Source organism: Doryrhamphus excisus, linkage group LG2 (assembly GCF_037039965.1).
Source record: "Doryrhamphus excisus strain RoL-2023G ecotype Guam linkage group LG2, RoL_Dexc_Guam_v1.1, whole genome shotgun sequence".
Taxonomy (NCBI): domain Eukaryota; kingdom Metazoa; phylum Chordata; class Actinopteri; order Syngnathiformes; family Syngnathidae; genus Doryrhamphus; species Doryrhamphus excisus.
This window is the reverse complement of record NC_136358.1, coordinates 14,830,862-14,854,720: the sequence shown is the minus strand read 5'-3', so window position 1 is coordinate 14,854,720 and position 23,859 is coordinate 14,830,862. Positions and strand designations below refer to the sequence as shown.

At 41.2% G+C, this 23,859-nt stretch overlaps 1 protein-coding gene across 2 annotated transcripts in view; it reads right to left on the bottom strand.

The window, feature by feature from the left end:
• Positions 1 to 18,005: 18,005 nt before the first annotated feature.
• Positions 18,006 to 23,859, bottom strand: part of tbc1d22a (TBC1 domain family, member 22a) — a 127,228-nt gene continuing 121,374 nt past the window's right edge. The window contains exon 15 of one of the 2 annotated variants that reach the window (XM_058078049.2): positions 18,006 to 20,166. In XM_058078049.2, the coding sequence (XP_057934032.2) occupies positions 20,038 to 20,166 (129 nt within the window). In that variant the 3' untranslated portion in view covers positions 18,006 to 20,037. The remainder of the gene's footprint in view (positions 20,167 to 23,859) is intronic. The other variant, XM_058078048.2, reaches the window with a different exon arrangement.

Here is a 23,859-nt window from a genome sequence, read left to right as displayed (position 1 = left end):
ACTGATCTTTTCACGTTTCTTGTACGATGGAACCTCAAATTATTATTATAAATTAAAAATTATAATCTTTTAGTTCAGTGAACGACCAAAGTTGAAGAATCATGCTCTCCAATGGCGAGCTATGCAGTGCTAAGAAGCTATAGTGGTATTGAAAGTGTAATTATGTCCTTTGACTGCGGCATTCACAATGGACTGCTTATGGGCTCACTTCAGCATTCAAGTGTGGTGGATATAGCTTCGGCTAAACATTCCCAGGATCAATATTTCATGCTTCCTACATACAGAACAACTCGGGAGAAGGAAAGGTTGGAACAAAACCGGAGTACTTGAGAGCGATGGCGACAGAAGAAAAGAGTACAACTTGTATCTGTGTATGTAACGCACGAGCTCAGATGTGGCTGAAAGCTGTTATAGGGACACTACACACTTCAGAACGCTGGGTGGAAAATCTTTGGGTTATCGAGCTGAACGCTCCTATGGCGTTCCTGCTCCCGAGCTGATGCCGAGTATTGATCCTGCAGTGCAGAGGAGAGGACCCTGCAGGCCTGACCGGGTGGCACATACACACCCACACCTCACTAAAGCCTTTGAATGCCTCCCCGGACGACAACTTCACCATGGAACATTATGGTCTTGTTAAAATGACAACATGTTAACTAGACTGTTTAGAATAGAGAATATCTCAAACAAGAGTAAAAAAAAAAGTACTGGATAGAACTGCTGGTGACTTAGAGGGCTAAACATCAGATATTATTCAGTTAGTGGGGCGGATACGAGTCCATCGTAAATGTCAATCAGGGTCAGAGAGCAAAGTCGAGAGTCATCTCGTAAATTCTGCAGTAACATTTTAAAATATCTTCAACAATAACACCACTTTTGTGGGGGCTGGCCACAATAAAAGGCCCCTCCAAAATGTGCATTAATTGAATTTCATATATGATCCAATTATAGATTAACATTTGTAATAAAAGTGGCTGTTATAATAATTACATTAGATTCAGCTACAGAGCACTTCCCTTCTCTCTTCAATTGCCATTGATTAAGCCTTAAATATGCCTCACATGCTTATTCAATGCATTTAAAGTGTACCATGTACAGTTACTCACCACTAATGGATGGCCGATGAACAGATGGAACAGGAGTCATGGTGTAGCACGGTCACAGCACACAACAATGGTGCGTTCAAGGGCTGTTGAACAAAGTGCAAAATCTCAGAGCTTGAAGCAAAAACATTATTAAGCAAAAGACATGAACATGTAAACACGGTTGTTTTCTTTCGTTATAAATCAAATTAAGCATTTTCAAGCATACAAATGGTTAAATTAAGGAAAATGCAGTATACAATATAGTATAGTCTAGCTTGCTAGAGTCAAGTGCTAGCAGAAGGTTAGCAGTGTAGCGAGTGGCCGACAGCAGCTCCTGTGTGAATGCTCACTGCTTGTTAATAAAACTTGAAGTGCATCGTGAGGCAGGAAGTGCACCGTCAATGCTAACATGTGAGTCATTTTGTCTTATTCGTGTCCAAGGTGGTTTATTATGTCTACTATACTGGGTAATACAAGGTGAGTATAGGGTTGTTATTACATGTATACAGTGATCTAATAATGATACAAACTATATTTCTATGCTCTATGAAAATATTCAAATTATTTATGTTGAATCCTACTTTGTAGAAATTCACTTATCGCGGTTGGGTCGTTAATTAATAGCAATAATCGAGGGACGACTGTGGATTTTTACCTTGCACAACTGCATATAACTGTTATTTTTCCCTGCTTTCCCAAGGTTTGATAAGTGATGGTTTATTTTACAGTTCTTTGTGTTTCCCACAGATAAAGTCGACTAAATAAAAAGTCATCCTTCATTATTTGGCATCAATACAAAGCTGGCTGTCTTTCCTGTTGGGGGAACAATAAGCAGATATGGCTGCCAAACACCAATCCTGCCTTTTAGGTAGAGAAAGTTCCTGAATGCAGTGAAATCTCGGCCTGGGGAGACATAAATAGCACCCCTCCCTGCAGCCTCTCAGAAGCTTCTATCAAGGTGACAAAGGCAACAAAGTCCCTCAGCGGGTGAGCTCTCTGGCCAATTCGCTGGGTGCAAATCACAGCGGCGGAACTTTAGAGGTAGTCGCCATGCAGCAGTGACAAATAGTGCTCAGACATATTCCCAACACGGAGCGGATGTGGCCAGCTGGCTGGAGACACCAACAATGAACAAACAACATTGTGTAACCTGCAGCTTCTTCACAGCCAACCTTTCCTATTTGCTGTGCCCGGCAGTCATATTTCCTTCTCTTGGCGGAGGTGGCTGTTTTGGCTGCAGGGCCGGATATTGATAAAGCTGGAACAGGATTTTCTGCCCTGTATAATGTGACTATCGCTAAGCGCTGTGTGAGCGAATGCACTGTGTGGATATAGATATCCCACCTCTGGCTCTGACACATGGAGGTGTGTGTGTGTGTGTGTGTGTGTCAACTAATCTCATGATGGCTTTCACCTTCCAGTCATCCTGTAAAGACACAACAAAGGCCATGTGGCTCTATTTGACATATTTATCCGTTTAGTCTTACTGTGTCCCATTCGCGTCAAGGCCTGTAGCATCAAACCACATCGCTGTGGTGTTTAATTAATTGTTTAGCAGGAAAAACACTTTCTAAAAACACTGGGTGTCATTGACACCGTAAATATCACCAACAAACTCTCATATTCAAGTGTGCTCGCATGCAAAGGCTTCACACGTGTCATCTGACGCACGGCGACTTCCACCGCTGTTCCATGCTCAATGACTATAATTACCTTATTTGTCAACATTCACCCCCCCCCCACCGCCCCAAAACACACACACAGGTAATAATAATACTACATCAATAACAGCTATGCACCAAATTACAGGCTGTTGTATCGCAATACAGCTAAATAACCTTTTTAACTTATTCAGGACAATGGTTTAGAAAATGGATGTGACCATACATAAACAGTTTAATTTGTATTCAAATTGGTTATGCAGCAAAATACTCCCTATCAGACTCACCTGTAGTCGTGCAAGTGTTTCCATGTCAACTGCTGGAACATCTCACATAATCATAATCAAGTCCAACCTCGGGAATTCCAATTAATTCTTAAGGAAGATTTTCCATAGCTCATTGGATAACCCTTGCATGCGGCATAGAGGAATTGGAAACATGTAAATGCAAAAAGGTTATGCTATAACCTTGCGTTTTCATTCCGAGTTTAGCCAGACGTTGGACTTCTAATAGCAACACCTGCTCATGTTGAAAACCTTCAAAGTTAAGTCTAATTAGCGCACCTCCTGTTATATTAAGCCGACTCCAACCGAGAGCAGGAACTTGTGGAGTTCTGCTCCAACTTAATTCCCATCAGGCTGGTAACTTTCTGCAGACAGATGCTGGAAGGACCCAAGAGGAGGGCAGAAGAAGTTAGAAAAGACCACCGCAGTCAGGTGTTTCCTGACGCCCTACGCCGATGAGCACTCGTACGAATGTCCCGCACGATGCCTTCATAATGGAGCTGATGTCCCCTAATGAGGAACATGTAGGATCTAATGTTGCACAGCGGTGGCACTGGACCAAATAAATATTTGATAACGCATTACACTTAATGGCTGAATGGCTGCTCGCTGACGAGCTACTGGAACGCGTGGCGTAACGAGCCGTTAGCAGAAGATCTCACACACGCTCTGATCAGGCACACCGAAGCCATTACTGTATGCATGAAAGGCGCCGATGAGAAGCTGCAAATTGCTACAAAACAGACATGTTGCTTTAGTAATGATGAGATTTATGACGCTTTAAAGTGCCCATTACCTTCAATGGATGGCTGGCATGGAGGAATCCACTTGTGGACGTAACACAATGTTACGATTATTTACTAATTCAAATGAGTAGATGTTTTATCAGAACACGTTATGGTTCTCCATGGATGCCACTGTCAATCACATGGCCTTTAACACAACAGCGGATAAGGCACAATGCACAGAAAAAAGATGAACTGTATATAATAATAATATAATATATAATAAAAAAAAATATTAAAAATTAAAAAAGGTAATTAACAAAATATCTAAAAATGTCAAAGTGGCCCCACGCATCCTTCATTTTTATATTGGCCTGCAGCACATTACTGAAATACAATTAAACCACATAAAAACAGCAAAAAATAGGAAAAAAATGCACCGAAAAAGCAAAATGTAGAGAGAAAAAGACGTGTTGCTACTACGAATAACTAAAACATTTTCACAAAATGTCTCAAAAATCTAAAAGTTCCACCCTGCATCTTTTGATTTTTCAGTACGTCGCCCTCAGTGGAAAAAAAAAAGTTTTGACACCCCTATTTTACAGACACATGGCATATTGAGTCACTAAGGCGCTTTGCATCAAAGTACACAGGATAATAAATAAAGTACGCACCAAAATCTCAAGCCAGATGAACTTTTTCTGTCGCTCATTTCTGATGCTGCTCCAGAAATTTAATACGCGGCGCTGGGAGCACAGCATGAGACGGCAACAAATCCACAGTCAAATGGAAGGGAGATTAGAAATGTAGGCATTCTATCCCTTTTTATTACACCACAAGACTTCAGATGGGGGATTGTGCTTATTAAAACTGTTCTCACGGGCTGGCATTCAGCAAGGCAGGCAAGGCCTTTATTACGAGAGCTGGCCTGGTGAAGCTGCTTTTCAAGGATTTTGCTCTTTTTCAGTGGAAAGGACGTATTTCAGAAGCAGAACCAGGACTAGGGAACGGAGAAAATAATCAAAATCTATGATTCTCAAACTGTGGTGTAAGTACCACTGGTGGTACACATGCTGTGTCAAACTGTGTTAGGATGTTCTGTGGTTATGACGCACTCCCATAAATCAGTAGTAGTGTACAAAGTTAAAGTAGTTACATTAGTATTCCGCAGTGGCATGCAGTTCCTGCTGTGCATCGAGTTGGTCAAGGGTTAAGAGCCCCCATGGAGCTATGGGAACTCCTGCAAAAGTTGGAAAAACATGAAAATACAGCTGATCCTTGCTATGTCGTTTCTCTCATTCATTGTTCACTAGCAAAATAAGCTAACAAGCTAAATGCATCCGGAATCTAGTGACCAGAGGAAGTTGCAAAAGACAGCAACATTCCAGAAGCCATGGCAGCCCCTTGGCTGGGAATAATGCATAATGTGAAGAAGTTAAAAAGTTTTTATTTTAAACTCGTATTGGTACTTGTTTGTATATTTCTTAGATTAGTGCCAACTGCAATTTACAATGATTTGATAAGCTCTTTGGGCGTTTCCTTATAGCTCATGATTTACCTCACAGACTAGTGCACACCACAATATGTCGTCTTATGAGGTTATGGCTCATATATGTGCAAAATTATTTTTCTTTCTAAATGTACTGGGTGCAGCCTAAACACCGGAATTACGTTTATTAACAGATCTGTTTAGTTTGTTTTTTTTTAGTTAAATAAAGGTAAAATGTTCAGCTGTTCATCATTTATCATTATTTTGTATCATTTTCTGCATGTAGAAATAGAAATATACATTTTTGGGTGTCTGGAATGGATTAATTCTATTGCAAAACTTCATTTTTTACCGCTTATCCTCACAATGGCCCCGGGGGTGCTGGAGCCTATCCCAGCTGTCTTCAGGCAAGAAGTGAGGTACACCCTGGACTGGTGGCCAGCCAATCACAGGACACATATAGACAAACAACCATTCACACTCACATTCATACCTATGGACAATTTGGAGTCGCCAATTAACCTAGCATGTTTTTGGAATGTGGGAGGAAACCGGAGTACCAGAGAAAATGCGTGAGAACATGGAAACTCCACACACAGATGGCCGAGGGTGGATTTGAACTCGGGTCTCCTAGCTGTGAGGCCTGCGCGCTAACCAGTCATCCACCGTGCAGCCCTATTGCAAAACTTGCTTTGGATAAAGTGTTTTGGTTTGACTCGGCCCCCCTTGAATGGATTAATAATGCTAACCAAGGTATGACTGTATTGAACTGTTGAAAAATGGAGAATAATTACCCCCGCATTAAATGATTTGTCCGTATCCAGCCCTGCATGGATGGAAAAGGCTAGAACACCCCCTGAACTGGACTGACCATTAGTGGCAAGTTTCAACAGCATCAAAGTGACTCACACTACATGGGTGTCATTATGCGCCACACATTCTGCAAGAATCTCCTTTGTGACAGAATCATGCAGCTTCACCACCATTTTAGAGCATCTTGAAGGCAGACTTTATTTATTTATTTATTTTTAATATATTTATATATAGAAACATGAATAGCTCCCAGAGGCAGTTTGACATTTTTTAATATACTCCGAGTCCACGTTGTTCCCTTTTGTTATACTCAAGCACTTTTTGCTCAGCCTCTTTATGAATTATTTATGAAGACGGTTGTATTGAAGGAAGAACACTTAGCTTGTACTTAGTGAATTAAATGCGAGTGTTGTAATTTAATATATTGAAATTATAAGTTCAGATTTGATCCAATTTGTTGAAAGCACACTTTTTTTTTCAAGTACCATTAAAAAAAATGCTCTCTTATGCAGTAACAGCCTCTTGCAGCTGCACTTTTGTGGTTAGAGCACTACTCTAATGCACAAATATTATGATAACAAAACACATAATTGCAGATATGATTAGTTAAAATGGCCGTGTGAATAAAATTATGCATGTGTTTGCATAAAACACCTCTACTCATGAATCACTGCACACAAAACGGTGATAATTTGTTAAAATATGCATCTCTGCTGCGATACCTGTGTGTGTATTTTTTGGAAAAGTACACTACATAGTGGATCTGTTTTTGAACCCCGTAAGTCGGACTGACATGCGATTTCTTACACAATCTTCAGTGGAACTTTACGATGTTTGACTAAATCACCAACACATTTGGACCGATAAGCACATGTTTCAAATTTGAGGAAGATTGGGTGGAAAACATGGCCGCCATCAATCAAAATGTGTTTGCAGAAGCATAGGCTAGTCTTACATTTTCCGTATAGTTTGTTGTATATCTGTATTACATGGATGCTAACCAAAGCATTTTCAGCATAAACCGTAGGGAGCTGAAATATTAAAAAAGGTAATGATATTCTGAGGAAAAAAAACAAAACAAAGTTGTAATTTGGGGGAAATTATGTTGGTGAAAAAGTCAGAATATTGTGGGAAAGATTAGTGGAATAAATTCATAATATTACACACATTTTAAGAACAAAAATTTAAGTTGATACTAATAATGGTAATGGTTTAATTTAATTTGAACATGCATCAGATTACAATTGAGTGCATCACATAATCAGTTCACAGTTCCACATGTCCGAAAGGAGTAGGAAGAAGCAAAGCTTATTAAATCCTACCCCTCCATCTGATACTTTTACAATCAGTAACTGTTACATTTGTTCACTTCCTGCTTTTCCATAATGCAGTTTAGGGTAGGTTTTTGTTTATGTTTTTTGTTTTAATAATGCACCTCGTACCAAAGTACGAGGTGATATGACCATCCAATGACATAATGGGTAGCATAGTAAGTGTCAATATAGTGATATATATATATCACTATCATCATATATATCACTACATCATGACTGGTTGAAGACTCTTCATCCTTGTATTTAGCAAACATCAACTGCTTGTATTGTTTCTTGAATTGGCTCATCGTTGTGCATTGTTTGAGGTCCTTACTCAATCCATTCCATAGTTTGATTCCACATACTGAAATGCTATGGCTTTTTAACGTAGTTAGAAGACTTTTCACCTGTGTGTCAAATGTCGAGATGCAGTTTCTTCTTCAAATTGTCCCTTGGATCCTTCCATTCTTCAGTATGTGGCCATCCCTGGAAAAAGTTTGGACACCCCCTGGTTTAAAAGAGAAACTCTGCACAGCGTTAGTTTTTTCCATGCATTGCGTGCTACTTGTGTAAAAATTCTACAATGTAGCTCTGTCAAAAGACATCCTCCCATTCTGTTTGCTTGCTAGAGCATTTGGGAACATAACTGGGTCTGGGGATTTTGCCTCAAACAAGCCTTGGGGGAATGCATTCATAGCGCAGATCGTCAGATCAAACCCTGGTGCCTCCACTTCCTTGACTTTTTGATCATAGAATCAACATTTACAAAAGGCTGTGTAGAGTTAAATCAGTTAGCAGCAGGCTTTATGTAATATATATCAGTACAAATGAAGCCATATGAAGGGACATGCACCACCTCCACCAGGAGCCGCACTGCTCCAGAAGGAGTGCAAGCAACATCCAACAACGCAGGATATTCTCTGAACTTGTGTGGAAATGTCTCCTCTGTTCTCGGTAGGGGGTCCCATGAATGCTGCATATGGAATGGCGTCGTCAAATTAACATTTCAGCACACTGTGCAAGCGGTGGATGACGGGGAGGGAGGAGGAAGCTGGGCGGATTTCAGCTCCGTTGGCGGCATCCCGTGGAGACACTGCCTGCTTCGTGCCGGCCTTTAAACGCGGTGCAGGAAAAAGGGAACGCAGGGAACAGAGCGGGACGGTGGAGAGGTGGAGGAAGTATGGATGGAGGAAAGAGGACACAAAATAGAAGCGGTTGAGTGAAGCAAAGGAGAGATAGCATGGGGTGGCAAATAAAATTTCACAGTGCGTTCTCACCGTGCGCTGCGCTCAACTCACACGCCATTTGTACTGTACATTTTCACACCTCACAGGCCCATTTGTTCGGCTGTCCTGCTGCTGCATGGTAAAGACCAATTCCACGTGTTGGAAATTGCAGCTTCATCCGCTACACTAGCAATCACCTTCACACAGAGCAATCACTGCCATCATAACCCTTATCATGAACATGGCTCAGGCTAGTGGGCATGGATGGTAAAAGCAATAGAATAAACAATTATGGACATACAAAAATATATAGTAATAGCCTAGTTAGTAGTATGTACTAGTATATTCATTCATTCATTTTCTACCGCTTATCCTCATGAGGGTCGCGGGGGTGCTGGAGCCTATCCCAGCCGTCTTCAGGCGAGAGGCTAGGTACACCCCGGACTGGTCACCAGCCAATCACAGGGCACATATAGACAAACAACCATTCACACTCACATTCATACCTATGGACAATTTGGAGTCACCAATTAACCTAGCATGTTTTTGGAATGTGGGAGGAAACCGGAGTACCCGGAGAAAACCCACGCATGCACGGGAGAACATGCAAACTCCACACAGAGATGGCCGAGGGTGGATTCGAACTCGGGCCTATGCGCTAACCACTCGACCGCCGTGCAGCGGTTTTAAAGCTAATTTTATCAAAATTGTCTGTTAACTAATTTTTCTCAGTAGACATAGACATAGACATAGACTCCCTTCATTGTCATTGCACAAAAACACAGTAGTGAAATTGCCAACGAAATGTCGTTGCCTGGCTCCCATATAATAACAGACACAAAAGAAGATAAGTAATAAATAATAATAATAATAATACTGTGGAGAATAGATAGAACAGACACCAAATATGAACAACATAATGTAAAGTGCAGCGTGAACAGTAAATTGCCCAAATAATTTAAATAATTTAAATAAATAATAATAATGTAAGTAAAGGTAGAGGGGCTTATTTGGCATTCAGCAGTCTGATGGCCAGGGGGAAGTAGCTGTCTCTGAACCTGGTCGTCCTACAGCGGATGCTGCAGAGCCTTCTCCCCGATGCCAGGCGAGAGAACAGTCCATGCTGGGGGTGTGTGGGGTCAGAGCAGATCCGATGGGCTCTAGATACACACCGGCTGTTTGCTATGTCCTTAATGGGGGGGAGCTGGGTCCCGATGATCTTCTCCGCTGTCCTCACCACTCTCTGCAGTAACGTCCAGTCCGAGGCCTTGCAGCTCCCAGACCAGACGGAGATGCAGTTGGTCAGCAGGCTCTCGATGGTCCCTCTGTAGAAGGTGGTAAGGATAGGCGGGGAGAGGGAGGCTCTTCTCATCCGCCGCAGGAAGTGCAGTCGCTGCTGTGCCTTCTTCGCCAGAGCGGAGGTGTGGAGTGACCAGCCAAGGTTGTCCGTGATATGCACCCCCAAGTACTTGGTTGTGGTCACAACTTCTACGGCTGTGCCGTTGATGCTGAGTGGAGTGTGGCTGGGTCTGGATCTCCTGAAGTCGACGATGATCCCCTTTGTTTTGTCAACATTCAGGACCAAGTTGTTCGCCTTGCACCAATCCACAAGATGTTTCACTTCCTCCCTGTAAGCCAGTTCGTTGTTGTCCTGAATGAGGCCCACAACTGTTGTGTCGTCCGCGTACTTCAGGATATGGTTGCTGCTGTACTTGGGGCGACAGTCATGGGTCATTAGGGTAAACAACAGGGGGCTCAGAACACATCCCTGGGGTGAGCCGGTGTTCAGGGAGATGACACTGGATGTGTTGTTGCCCACTCTGACATACTGGGTTCTATCTGTGAGGAAGTCAAGCAGCCAGTTGCACAGGGAGGTCTTGAGGCCCAGTGGCTCCAACTTGCGTACCAGGTCCTGGGGGATGATCGTGTTGAATGGTGAGCTGAAGTCTAGGAACAGCATCCGTACATGGGTGTTCTTCTTCTCCAGGTGCTCCAGGCTCAGGTGGAGAGCAGTGGAGATGGCGTCTTCATTGGAGCGGTTTGGCTGGTACGCGAATTGGAAAGGGTCGAGTGATGGGGGGAGTATGGAGGTGATATGGTCCTTAACCACCCTCTCGAAACATTTCATAATGGTTGATGTGAGTGCAACAGGCCGAAAGTCGTTCAGACATGTAATAGATGGTTTCTTGGGCACTGGAATTATTGTGGCGGTCTTGAAACATGGGGGGACGACAGCCTGGGCCAGTGAGGTGTTGAAGATGTCCGTGAGCACGTGGGCCAGCTGGTCTGCACATTCTTTGATCACCCGTCCTGGAATGGCGTCTGGGCCTGCAGCTTTCCGCACGTTGACCTTCCTCAGGACTCTCCACACAGCAGCAGTATCAAACTTGACTGCCTGTTCATCGGGGTGGGGGGTAGCCTTCCTCGCAGGGTTATTGTTCAGAACCTCAAACCTTCCGAAGAAGTTATTTAGCTCATTGAGGAAGCTGATGTCATTCTGGCAGGGAGCAGGTCTGGCTTTGTAGTCAGTGACAGTCTGGATGCCCTGCCACAGTTGTCTGGTGTTGCCGGGGTCCTGGAAGAAGCTTTGGATCTTCCGGCTGTGGGCACGCTTTGCCACTCTGATGGCACGGTTCAGATTTGCCCTTGCTGATCTGAGTGCCATCACATCACCAGATTTAAACGCAGCATTGCGTTCTCTAAGCCTTTCACGCACCTCCCGAGTCATCCAAGGTTTCTGGTTGGCCCGTGTGATGGTCGTCTTGGTGACTGTAACCTCCTCCATGCACCACTGTATGTAGCCTGTTACAGATGCAGCATACTCCCCCACATTGGTGTGTTGGTTGTATGTTGCAGCTTCTCTGAACATGTCCCATTCGGTGCACTCAAAACAGTCTTGCAGTGCAGACATAGCTCCCTCTGGCCACACCCTCACCTTCTTCACAGCAGGCTTTCCCCTGGTGAGCAGGGGCTGATATGCTGGGATTAGCATAACAGATCTGTTTCAAGGCACACAGAATATTAGTTTTCGGGCTATATGGCAATGGTACCTTCCAAACAAAATATTAGACTATAATCTTTCATCAGAAAAAAAAAATTGTGGGGGGGCATGGCTCAGGTGGTAGCGTGGTCCTCTCCCAACCAAACCTCCACACAGAGATGGCTGAGGCTGGAATTGATCTCGGGTCTCCTCGCTGTGAGGCCCGTGCGCTAACCACTCGTCCGCCGTGCAGCCGTACTCGTATCTACTGTAATAAAAACTACCAAGGTTATAAATTCCACGTGGTGCCCCCAATGAGTTGTGCTTTGAATGCATGCTAGTGTACATTATATTACAGTATATCAAAATTGTGTAATCATTCGACAAATTTGCATGATAGTGGCCATGTTTTTCCATACAATCTTATTTTATATAATGTCAATTCTATTGGGTAATACAAGTGCCTATAGGGGTGTTATTTAATGTAGAGAGGGCTCTAATAATGATTCAAAGAGATATTTCTAAGGCCTTAGGCAGACTTTCTTTGCTCTAACTACAAAAATATTCAATATATAAATAAGGAATTCTACTTTGGGAAAATGCATTTGTCATGGTCAGGTCTGGAACCAATTAACTGTGATAAACTAGGGATGACTAACATACAGTGGTACCTTGGTTAACGTCCGCCCCGGTTCGCGTCCAAAGTTTTTGACCGTTGTCATTTCAGAGTTATGTAAATGTAAATCGCCAACCATGCATGCTACTCTGGTTCCAGCATAGCAGTCTTCTAACCTGGCGAAGCATCGGTAGCATCGGCCCATCTCATTTTACAACCAGAACACTGATTTCTGGTTGCAACAACACTTGAGTCAAACAAAGCATACGTCACCAACCAATTATTGCCTATGAAATAAAACATTTTTTGGGTGTCTGGAACTGATTAATATTATTTGCACTGGGAAAATTAGGTTTGGTTAGAGTATGTTTTGGTTTGAGTCGGATTAATGATGTTAACCAAGGCACCACTACATTTCGGAAGTGAGCAAATGTAAATCGTTAGTTTCCAATGAACATGGCAGAGATACACTTCATATAAACAGAGAAAGTTGGTCTGCCACTGCTTTAGCAACATAAACGGTGTTATCAGACAGTATGGTACCATGGCTAATGCGTTTGATTATAGTAATCACCCTAAACAAGCAGCGTAAAATCCAGCTGAGTAAAGCTACCAGCACACTGAGCACTGGATAGCGTCAGGAGTTGAGGCCATCCCCCCACCCCAAGCAGAAATAAGCTGTGGACAAATCACTCTCATTCCGACTGTGGGCCCTCCGATGTCCTGTTGATATGATTCCACATTAGGCAAATCTAAAGTCCACCCTCCTGTGATTTCAGTGTCCGCAAGTGAATAGCAAGAGCAGTGCTTTATTTTTTCTCTGTATGTGCTTATCTCAGCTGTCCTTACCTATCCGTTCTTCCAGCTCCCTGATGTGGAGAATGCCTTTTGTGGATTACCCAGCAGGTCTAATCAAAGGCAGACAGGCAGACGGCAGACTGTCAGACATCTATAACGCGAGTGAAGCAAGGTAGAAATCCCCTAAGTGCAAGCACTTGGCTTGCTTTCACTTGGAGTGCACGTGGTAATTGTGGCTGAGGTGAAGACTACATAAGCTATCTTGGTGCTGTAGGATCTGGAGTATATATTAGTCTTTAACCTTTATAAAGGCATGTAGCACAACATTATCTAATAATTGTGCATTATGTAAGACATCTTTGCCTCGTTATGTAAGAATGCCCCATTTGGTAAAATTTGCAGTATTTTATAATACAATTTTTGAATGCATTTTGTAATAACTGTTGTTACATATTGCAAATGTTAGTACCAGGTGGAAGAAAATTTAACAATTTGGCGCATTTGGTAATAAACCACTGAAATTGAGGCCTCATTTAGAAAAACATTGAGCATGTCAGCTTATTTAGAATTCATTTTTAACAAACTAGCAGAATATTTCTTTGGTCAAACCTATGTGAAAAGTAACTGCATTGTTTATAATGGAGAAAGTCTGAGCTAGAGACAAAACCTAGCTACACTAAAATAATAGTACTTTTTTGACATAAAGTTGTATGACACATTTTCTCACATTTCTCTTGTTTAAACACTCTCAAAGTTCAATTATCAATCTACTCGGTTGGACACAAGAAACTAAGCTACTAGTGTATTCACATCCTGGCATCGTTTGGCTGTAACGTTTTTGTATCCTTGTTAAAACATACTACTCCTGCCATCGTCATTCTCCTTGAACTGAAGATTAATTTAGCCGGTTCGCTGCTGCTGCTGCTTCTTCAGGTGTTTGACGGTTGGCAAGCAGCTCACACAGTTATCTAGTTTGCTAGCAGCACAAAAACTGTTTGTGGCATTGTCTGCTATTCCCTATTATGTTTGTAGAAGCACATAAACACATTCTGAGACAAAGTGGAGCTTGTTGAACAAGTGTTCAGCATGAATAGTAAAGCACCGATCACTCCAATACACCACAAGAACACAGAACACAATGAATGCTAATCCGGTGTTAAAAAATGGCACTTAAAAAATAAATTCATGAAACAGCAAATCTGCAAAAGGTGAAGTGAGATGTAACAAGGGAACACCATCACAAAATGTGGTGTTATATAATGGTGAAAATGTATTACATTATTATATAATGTGGTGCTACAAGGCACCGAATCTATTTGTTCTTATGCTGCATGGGCTACAGAAATGTTTCATTTTCATCGTCACATTCCAGGCTTTGGTGTCGTTAGTCTCAAGAAAAGAGCTATTACCGGCATGTAAGAGGCAATACATGGCTTTGAATGTTAGCAATTTTAGGTATTCAGGCCAGGAAGTGGAGTTTTTTAGTTAGTTTTTTTTTTTTATGAAGGAAGGAAGGAACTTGTCGCTGCAGCATTCCGTACTGATTGAAATTTCCAACTGATGTCCACATTAAAATGCCATGGAAACAAAATGCATTCATGCTATATTGAGCTCCTGCTGTTGTTGCCTCTTATTTGCTAGATACAACATAAGATGGAAAAGTAGGCCTTGAATAACCAATGCATTCATGCAAAAAACATGCAAGAAAAATGGAAATCGACTCCAGACCAAAGAATGTATCCTTATTTGTAGAGTCTTATTGAAAATGATGGTTTTTAATTCAGTTTTTGTGAGTGCGACCTAAACATTTATCATGTTTGTGTTTATTCAGCAAGAAATGATTAGCAGCATAATAACCAGGATGAGTTCTGAATGGGAGTCTACACAACAACACACACACACCTATTCATTAAAGCAAAGGGGACTGAGATGCAACGCACACAATAGCCCGGCCCATCTGTTCATGGGTGCAGCTCTGGATGCTTTTTACACACATGAATCACTGGAGACGTACAGTACTGTGCTGTTGCATTCCTCCCACCTTGCATGCATGGATCTAAACACGGACGAAATGTAACACAACCTGCTTGCTGAGAATACATATATATCATACAAATATGGTCCTGCGTTAGCGATGAAAGCAGGTATTGCGCTTCCCCATCTAAAAGCATTAGTCATTTCCAGCATAATAACATAGAAATATATGAACGCAACACACATATATTATCAAGAATCCACACTTACTGAAATTTTTTGGAAGCCTGACAGCACCAGTTGTTTGTGTCTCATCCAAGTTCTTCAAGGTGAGTCTCTCAAAAAGAAAGATGGACAAATGAGAATGGTCAGCAACCTTGTGCTCATAATACGGTTCTGTGTTGTATGCTTTGAAAAACTAGCGGACTGTATCCGGCACAAGGACAACTACGCAATTATACAGTACAGTATGTCGCCGTTATTCATTTTCAATATTCTTTGTGTGATTCAATCAAAGGTATGTGTGCTGCATATTGATTGGGTTTTCTACTACTTTGTGTTCACAATAATTTTCCTTTATGTGCTGTATTGATTATGTATTGAGAAACAAAACATTACCTTAACACTGCATGAAGTCAGCAACGGCATAATCAACACGAGTGAAAAAACAAAAATCATTCTCTGTATTAAATGGGTAAAATAAAATGTTACAAACAATACATTCATTCACTTTACATTTTTATTTTTATTTTAAATTTAACGAGAGGACTAAAAATGTTCTATTTTTTTATTATGGTTACATGAATGTTAAATATGTTGGATATAAATGTTTAATAATAGTAATGGTAATGGTTTTATTTCATTTGAACATGCATCAGATTACAATTGAGTGCATCACATAATCAGTTCACAGTTCCACATGTCCAAAAGGAGTAGGAAGAAGCAGTAACTGTCACATTTGTTCACTTCCTGCTTTCCATAATACAGTTTTTTTTTTATAATGCACCTCGTACCAAAGTGCAAGGTGATATGACCATACAATGACATAATGGGTACCATAGTAAGTGTCAATATAGTGATATATAGTATATATATGTATATATATACAGTGCATCCGGAAAGTATTCACAGCGCTTCACTTTTTCTACATTTTGTCATGTTACAGCCTCATTCCAAACTGAATTAAATTAATCTCTTACCTCAAAATTCTACACAAAATACTCCATTATGACAATGTGAAAAAAGGTTTTTTTGACATGTTTTGAATTTATTAAAAATAGAAAAGAAAAAAATCACATTTACATAAGTATTCACAGCCTTTGCCATGAAGCTCAAAATTGAGCTCAGGTGCATCTTTTTTCCACTGATCATCCTTGAGATCTTTCTACAGCTTAATTGGAGTCCACCTGCAGTAAATTCAGTTGATTGGACATGATTTGGAAATATAATAACTGTCTATATAAGGTCCCACAGTTGACTGTGCATGTCAGAGCACAAACACCAAGCATGAAGTCAAAAGAACTGTCTGTAGACCTGCGAGACAGGATTGTCTTGAGGCACAAATCTGGGGAAGGATACAGAAAAAATTCTGCTGCTTTGAAGGTCCCAATGAGCACAGTGGCCTCCATTATTCGTAAATGGAAGACGTTTGGAACCACCAGGACTCTTCCTAGAGCTGGCCGGCCTTCTAAACTGAGCGATCGGGGAAGAAGGGCCTTAGTCAGGGAGGTGACCAAGGCCCCGATGGTCACTCTGTCAGAGCTCCAGCGTTCCTCTGTGGAGAGAGGAGAGCCTTCCAGAAGGACAACCATCTCTGCAGCCATCCACCAATCAGGCCTGTATGGTAGAGTGGCCAGACGAAAGCCATCAGCCTTTCGTCTGGCCACTCTCAGTTTAGAAGGCCGGCCAGCTCTAGGAAGAGTCCTGGTGGTTCCAAACGTCTTCCATTTACGAATAATGGAGGCCACTGTGCTCATTGGGACCTTCAAAGCAGCAGAAATTTTTCTGTATCCTTCCCCAGATTTGTGCCTCAAGACAATCCTGTCTCGCAGGTCTACAGACAGTTCTTTTGACTTCATGCTTGGTGTTTGTGCTCTGACATGCACAGTTAACTGTGGGACCTTATATAGACAGTTATTATATTTCCAAATCATGTCCAATCAACTGAATTTACTGCAGGTGGACTCCAATTAAGCTGTAGAAAGATCTCAAGGATGATCAGTGGAAAAAAGATGCACCTGAGCTCAATTTTGAGCTTCATGGCGAAGGCTGTGAATACTTATGTAAATGTGATCTTTTTGGTTTTCTATTTTTAATAAATTCAAAACATATCAAAAAAAACTTTTTTCACATTGTCATAATGGAGTATTTTGTGTAGAATTTTGAGGTAAGAGATTAATTTAATTCAGTTTGGAATGAGGCTGTAACATGACAAAATGTAGAAAAAGTGAAGCGCTGTGAACACTTTCCGGATGCACTGTGTATATATATATATATATATATATATATATATATATATATCACATCATGACTGGTTGAAGACTCTTCATCCTTGTATTTAGCAAAAATCAACTGCTTGTATTGTTTCTTGAATTGGCTCATCGTTGTGCATTGTTTGAGGTCCTTACTCAATCCATTCCATAGTTTGATTCCACATACTGAAATGCTATGGCTTTTTAACGTAGTCCTAGCATATAAGTGTTTCAAATTTAGTTCTTCCCTGAGATCATATTTCTCCTCTCTTGTAGAGAAGTATGACGAACTGTGAACCAATTAACTATATGAGCAAGTTGAAGTATTTGTGATTTTAGAAATAAGGAGTTAGTATGTTCTCTGTACGCGGCATTATGAATTATCCTTACTGACCTTTTTTGCAGTACATTTAGCGAGTGAAGATTGCTTTTATAGTTATTACCCCATATTTCCACGCATAGTAAAAATAAAATGAAGTTAAGTCAAATTGTATGATAATATAAAAACTAGAAAAAGTCTATGTACTACAATAAAAAAACAAAATAAAGGAAAATTAAAATAAAACAATGACGCTGGAGGGTTTTTTCCCCCAGTTCTAAGTGGTTTCGTTTGTTAGCAATATTTGCATATATTCCACACGTTGACAACTCTTGGGAACATTCCATTTTAAGGATAAGACCCAAGCTAATGCTTACGCTAAGGCGAGGCTTAAATGTGTAATGATGTAATGCCCCCTTTAAAGGTGATGCAAGACACATGGATACAGAACCGCACCATTGTTGCTACTAATGTATTTTTAATTTCCCATGAAATGACGTGTAGTCCTCAGTGACCACTACTCCATAATTGGCTGCTTGTGTGAACATCACTCAGCCTAACAAGAAGCAGGGAACTTCAGCATTGGACACACATGCACATCGTGGCTTTCCATCACTTAAGGCTCTCAATGCATTATACCAATGTGCTGATCGCTGCAGGACAGAAAAAAACACTCATATCTGCAAAATGTCAATCAAAACAGTCCAAATCAATGTGACATAGTCATGTCCATTTGTCATATAGAGGATTTATTTACATTTTCTATATACAGTTTTTTTTTTCAACTTCAAAACTGTCTATACATGTGTTTTGGGAACCACTACATGCCCTCGCACGTACTACTGTTTGATTTTGTCAGTACTCTGGAGCCGTGGGAGGTATATTTTTTCTTTATTTTTCAGTTGGTTTCCATAAATATACATCCAGGTAAGGAGAGCAAAAACTATTGAGAGAAATAGTTACTTGGGATGCCTTCCAGGAGATTCATCAAAGGTGGTTTTGAAGTTCAGTATGTGTGTGTGTGTGTGTGTGTACTATGTGAAGAAAAAGAAGGCTCCAGCCATGGCTTTCATCATCATGGGGTTGCTTGTGTGAGCAGACTCAGATTAGATTGTTAGTTATTCTATGGATTTGTTTGTAAAATATAAAAAATAGAAAAAATAAGAAAATAGTCTGCAGGTGCATCATTTTTTTTTTTTATACCAGCTGTTAAAAAAAAATTGTGGGATAAGGCGGTAAGAACAAAAGCGACTATTTAATAAGCCTCACCCTTCCTTGTGCATTTTTTAAAACAATTTCCCAAAACAGACGGCGGGGAAAAAAAACAAACTCCAAAAACGATGTTGATAGATTTGCTGCCATATGATTGAACTATCACGATTAAGGGGCTGAGGTTTCCAACTCACATTAAAATCGAACTTCTATATTTTCCTGACGTCAGGCACAATTTAATGAGATTATGTGGACAAATCAAAAAATGCATTAAAAAAAAGTCTAAAAGGCTGAAAAAAAGGCAATAAGATTTGAGGTGATTTGTCCGTTACCAGTCAGCCTGCTGGAAATAAGAGGGAGGAACTTCCATGGAAACATCTTTATCCCTCAGGTGACAACCATAACGGATCTTGGGGTTCATATGTTTGCAAACAATTTCAGGGTTCTTTATGGAAAATCTTTCCCATATTGATGTACAATGTAACTCCTTGATCCTCGCGTGCCTTATTGAGCCGCTCTTTATGACTTCCCTGGAGCTAATAAATAAGACATCCCAGGGTAAAAAATTCTTACTCTCAGTGCTTGATTTATTTGGATGCTGATGAAGCTCTCTGAACTTAAGAGGGGGGGATCCTCTCGGCCCGGAGATGTTGTCAAGAACAAGTCTCATCCCACAGGGGCAAGGCGAAGGCGGGGGAGAAAGGGGGAAGGGGAAAGGAGCCGAGGAGGTCATGTTTGTCAAGGTTGACCAAGAAAGAAGGCTCAGTTATGTACGGCATGCGCTCTGCCCTTTCCACCGTCCTGCGATGACTTGACAAAACTGACAAAAAAGGTCAGAGAATAAAGCCAGAACACCCCCAGGCGATCGTAAGCAACCACTCTACGTCGCATCCGAGGGTGGTTTTCCATGGGCGATGCAATATCCAAAGTAAATCCAAATAGAAAAAGGGTTTCACGTCAATTGGTTCAGTGCTACATCCTCTCCGTTATTTCAATCTCTTACAGCTCAATCGTCCTTTGGCCAAATCTGGAGGAACAAAAAATCACCAAGAGGAAGAAGAAGAAGAGTCATCATCTCTTGTAGTGGTTGGGGGCGTCGGCGAAGGCAAACTTCAACCGGTAGGCCTCGGCCAAGAGTACGCTAACTTCCTCATTGCCCCAGTGCATTGTGGGAAGGTTCTGCAGAAGAATCATCAGGCCCTAAAGGAGGAAAGAGTGAGACATACGGTAGAAATGTGGTCAACAGGCATGATAAACCAGCAGGGGCGCTGTTGAGGCAGTCTCAACTAGAAGAACAAGCAGGCAGAGGTGAGCAAACTACAGTCCGGGGGCCACATGCAGCCCACCAAGCGTTTGAATCTGGCCCACCAGTTGCTTTTAGCATACAATCTGGAAACATGACTTGCAAGTCAGATGTCTTTAGTAAAAAAAAAAGAAAAAAAATGTAAAATTTAATTATCAAATATAGTTTAATGTGATCTGATGTTTAAAGTGCTCCTGAAAAAAGGGACATGAGAACAAACAGCTGATAGTAAAACACTTTTACAGATAAAATGAGACAAATAATTCAAGGAAAATTATAAGCATACAATAGTGTGTGTGTGTGTGTGTGTGTGTGTGTGTGTGTTAAAAATATGTACAATTTTGTACATATTTTGTTAAATATACAATTTTGTTACGAGCCAAAATATTTGCCCACCCTTGAGCTAAGGGAAAGTGAGTGACAGACGTTTATAGCAATTAACTGGTTCCAAATATAATATTTTTGTATTTACAGCATTTAAACCTGCTTATGACTTTCTAAATATGGCTTTTGACATTATTAGTGCCCCAGTAGACATGAAACAATACACCTATTGTCACCGTTACACGCCACTCATTCGTTTGTGTCACTTTCATGTCTAATTCCAACTAAATATTCACAAAATAAAAAAATCTATTTGCAATTTTTCTATGTTATGATTAATTTAGGGTTTAATTGTACACCTCTTTTCTTCTACCAGGCACGGCCACCTTGGTTTCAGGTGGGTCCATGACCATCTTTACATCTGAATGGGACGGCCCCATTCCATGAAAGCAATACAACTGAAGAAGCCATTGAGATTAAAGGTGAACCATCTTCAACAAACAAGAATAGCCCAGTCGCCTCTCTTCAACCTTTGTGGAAAAAGAACAAAAGTCAAGTAGTCCTTCCTCGCGGTAGCGACATGCATTCTTCAGTGTAAATAAGTTATGCGAGCGTGTCGTAACCACAGAACGTCATAACATGAGGGCTGCTGAATACCGGTGTGTGACACAGATGTTGTGAACTCAGTCAATATGCTATAATAAGTGCAGTGGGAGAGAAAGAAGACAAGATAAAGATATAGAAGGGAGGGGAAAAACAAAAAAGGAATACTGTCAAGTACAATTTGGTTGATCTCCCACAAAAGGTGGACATTAGTGTGTAAGTAAGAACACACAACACCAACACACACACATTCAATCTCCAAGACTAATACCTCCCTCTCGAAGGGGAATGAGACTGGTTAGTGCAACAGACTGTGTGTGTGTGTGTGTGCCTGCAATGGATCAGTGCCCTGAGAGTTTTCATTATCAAGCCCCAAATCATCTCCATGACAACACGTTCTATGACCAATCACGGCGCTAATAATCACATCGGAGGACAAATCATGTTGGCGTCATCTGACTTCTTGCTGCTTCATGAAAAGGACGCCACTATATAACCCAGATTACGACTATAATTATCTATTTGACTTTATGACGCCTTCTTTCCGACACGGCGAAAGTCAACCTGTAAGCGACAGGAAAGCACTTTGTGTTATCGTCGTGTCCTACATATTAAAATGAAGGTGTTCCATTATTATTTCCCCTTCCTTGCTTGTTTTTAATGAGCCGCTGAGACAACCCTAATGACTTTCCAGCTAAAATCATTTGTATTCTGAATGACGCCGTTAAAAAAAAAAAAAAAGCTAAGTTTTCTTCCACTAATTAAGTTGCCATTCACTTTTTACCCATCAGGCACTTGCCGTGTTTCACCTCTAGCATCTTGAATAACTTTAAAAAGGTGAACATAGTTGAGGAAAGTTTGAGAACAACAGGCGTCAGGAGATAATTAAGTAAACATTAATGCCGAATCAGAGTCTTTTTAAAGTGAATGTCATTTTTAATGAACAGACAAAAGCCGAGCACTGCAATGACAAAGTCATTACGTAGATTGAACATCTATAAACAAAACACTGACGTCTTGGCTTGTTCTTTGGTGTTGACATAGCACTGATTACATCTACTGTTTTGTGAGCAAACCTTTCAAGATGTCATGATTTTTAAAAGACATTTTGACAATATTTCACAAGCCTTGAAGTAGACAACAGAAAAAGCAATTTTTGTCGAAATAGCTGGTCTTGCCGACAGTTAAGTTTGGTGGTGGTGGCGGTGCTGCATAAGTGCCGCCACCACTGGGGAGCTTTGGTTCATTGGTTGCGTCACTTCCTGTGTTGGCCACTCGCTAGCAAGCTAGCCCTGTTGACTTCCAGCAGTGTCACCGGAGTTTTTCTTCTATTTTTTTTTCTTGTAGTTTATCAAAAAATAAACGATAATGTAAAGTAGTTATTTTATTGTTGCTTTCAGCCTTTACACAATAAATGATATTCGTTCTTAATACGCAGACGTTTTTGTTTCTTCTTGAAGGCATGTTTCATCCTTAAGAGTTACGAGTTCAAGGTTATGAACACAGACGTTTCCAAGTGTCTTTGAACGCAAGCCGGATGTTTCCCTGCAATTGTTTAGTCACATTCTTTTTTTTGTTTTTTGTCGCCTTATACTTCTTGCTAAGTACATTTTTATTATTTTAATTTAACTTCTGTTCAACCGGTTGAATGGAAATTGAAAAATACATATTGGTTGCTTGCTTTTTTCCCCACACAAAAAACCTGAAAGAAAGCTTGACGTTAAAGGGGTTGACCTTCCGCACAACTCCTCTGAAGTGTTTTCTCTTGGAGCATTTGAGGAGAGGAAAAAGAAAGCGGAAGAATGAGAGAAAGGCGCCTGATCAGAATTCAGTTGGCCTCTCGCTCATCTGTATTCACCGGAGCGTTACTATCAGCTCTCTCGGCTTTCATCGCTCACATGCAGACATGCGCTCCGACAAATTCCACGGACCGCATGCGAGCGGCAAGTGGGGATTTATGCTTATGCTCTCATCACATGAGTAAAATCGACTCCAATGGCAAATAGCGTTTACAATTAAAGAAGGAATCTGGAAAAGCACAGTTAATTGACATAAAAGCTGCGGTAAATATGTTTTCATACATACTGAGTGCATGTGTTTGGGTATTCTGTGCATTACCCGAGTGGCCCTTGGTGCCTGAGGATAGACAGCATGTATTCCCCCGAAGTATCGAACTACCCCAAGGCTCTTTAGTGCTAGGGTTGAGCCACTTTTTATGATATTGTGATGGGCATAAGGAACACTTTCTGGATTCACCAAGCCCAAAGTTTCATTAAAATTGTTTGAGTGGTTTTTGCATAATCCTGCTCATAAACATCCTCCTTCTAGCAGTTGGTGGGAAGAAGTGTAGCATGTGATCCCATATCTTCATGAATCTACAAGAGGCACTAATTGCTACAGGAGCAGGACCAACTGCTGTGTAATCAAGTACTGCTTTGTGCGTTATGTATGCACGGTAACACAGCGAGCACACACAAGCGTGCACTCGGCCACGGTCGTCTGTGCAGCGGTGACTGAAGACCTTCATTAAGGGCATATTTCAGTGTGTTAACCATCTGCCGGCCATCGCTGCTTGTGAGGCTAACGACTTTAATATGGTTTAATTGCATACGTCTCGCTGTCGGGGGGGGGGGATCGCTCCGATCGACACAGGTGGCATAGCG